This window comes from Eurypyga helias, unplaced genomic scaffold (assembly GCF_000690775.1).
Source record: "Eurypyga helias isolate BGI_N326 unplaced genomic scaffold, ASM69077v1 scaffold27191, whole genome shotgun sequence".
In the NCBI taxonomy this organism is placed as follows: Eukaryota; Metazoa; Chordata; class Aves; order Eurypygiformes; family Eurypygidae; genus Eurypyga; species Eurypyga helias.
In genome coordinates, this window is record NW_010231900.1 from 2,101 (window position 1) to 3,775 (window position 1,675).

Genomic DNA, 1,675 nt, shown 5'->3' on the forward strand with positions numbered 1-1,675 from the left:
AGGGGGATGGGGTGGGTGAGTCCCGCACACCAGAGACTTACCACAGTGGGCTTGCAGCGATAGTAGGGCTGCACGATGGGCAGCCCCAGTGGCGTCACCCACTCCACGGTCTGTCCCGACTGGGCGATGAGCTTGGCGCTCTCCGTCAGCCAGTTCTTCCGTAGGGGGAGGGAGCAGGGAAGAAAGCAGCTGGCGTTAGGACAGGCAGCTGGGAGACCCCGTCCCACCCCAGGACACCCGACGCCTATGGGGTCTGTGATTGCCTGCGGGGAGGTTTGGCCCTGTACCAGGCACAACCGTGCATCCCAGGGCTGGGATGGAGGGATCCTCTCTGGGCCAGGAGCCAGAGGAACCATCTCTCCCCACGGAGGATCCCCTGGTCTGCGTGTGGGTGGACCAGAGAAGAAGAAAACCAATCGGCACCTTACCTGGATATCTCGAGTGGCTGAGAACATCTCCTTGATGCCACTGAACACCTGCTTCACCAGGTAGCGAGAGGCTTCCCACAGGTATTCCTGCACAGAGCGAGGCAGAGCGAGGGGTCAGGCAATGGGGCAGTAAAAGGGGTCAGCTCAAGGAGCATCTTCCTGCTCCCTGGAGCCCCAAAATTGCTGCCGTCGCGGACTGCGGCACGTCCGTTGCGGACTGCGGCACGTCCCGAGCTGTCGCGGGCAGCTGGCTGCGGGCTGTGAGGGAGGAGGCTGAGCCCGGAGTTTCAGAAGGCTCCTGGTCCAAGTAGAGGCTGATCCGTGTAACATCCCTGGATGAACAGGAGACTCTCACCACCTCAGCTGCCCCAGGATGGCAACTCCCAGCACCGGCACAGCACGGCACAGCACCCACTCAGCATGGGCTGTCTCGTGGTGGGGTCCCAGAGCAAGAAGTGCCAGGAGGAGCAGCCTCCGACAGCTCTGCCGGAGACAAGGGCTGCTTCCCGAGGGAAGAGCACAGCCTCAACCCTCGTCCTGCACCCAAAACACCAGTTGAGGCTGTCATGCCACCAGGCTGGGCCCAGGAAGGATGAGGAGCAGCCCCCCTGTGAAGAATCCTCCCCCCCAAGACAGCTCTCCTACAGGCTGGACAAGCCAGGCAGAGGCATGGGGGGCTCAGCCCCACACACCCCACTGCTGAGATTTGGGGGGTGAGAGCCAGACAGGAGGGAAACCCCCAGGAAGGGCAGCGCAGGGACTGAGAGCTGAGCTCTGCCGGGGAGGGGGAGCCGGGGCCGGCACATTACCTCAGGGAACTCCTCAATCTCCTTGAGGCGCTTCTCCATCTGCAGGCGCCCGCCGTAGCGCGTGACCCCGTACACCACCGTCATCACCGTCTGCTTCACCACCTTGCGGTTCACAAAGCCCTGCAGCACCTGGGCGATCTTCAGCCCCTCCGCTGCGTCCTTCCTCCGGAATTCCTCCACCTGAGAAGGAGAGAGCCTGTAAGGTCAGCCCCACGTGACACAAACTGCCCCACCACGGGACTGGGGGACAGTCAGAGGGCTCCCACAAGACCCTGGGGCATCTCCACACTGCCCAAACCCCCACCAGAATCCCCGCAGCCCCCTCTGCGCCAGCCCTGCTTCTTGGCTGCAGAAGGCATCGAGGCACCGGCACCTCGCACACGACCGCAGAGCCGCAGCGTGACACGGCGGTGCCGGACATCGCACGGACACGGCGGC

At 63.8% G+C, this 1,675-nt stretch overlaps 1 protein-coding gene across 1 annotated transcript in view; it reads right to left on the reverse strand.

Moving 5' to 3' along the window:
• Positions 1-1,658, reverse strand: part of LOC104516809 (DNA-directed RNA polymerase, mitochondrial-like) — a 3,387-nt gene extending 1,729 nt beyond the window's left edge. The window contains exons 1-4 of the mRNA XM_010161259.1: positions 1,611-1,658; positions 1,238-1,417; positions 429-515; positions 42-155 (exon numbers count right to left, since the gene is read on the reverse strand). Of these exons, the coding sequence (XP_010159561.1) occupies positions 42-155; positions 429-515; positions 1,238-1,417; positions 1,611-1,658 (429 nt within the window). The remainder of the gene's footprint in view (positions 1-41; positions 156-428; positions 516-1,237; positions 1,418-1,610) is intronic.
• Positions 1,659-1,675: the final 17 nt, after the last annotated feature.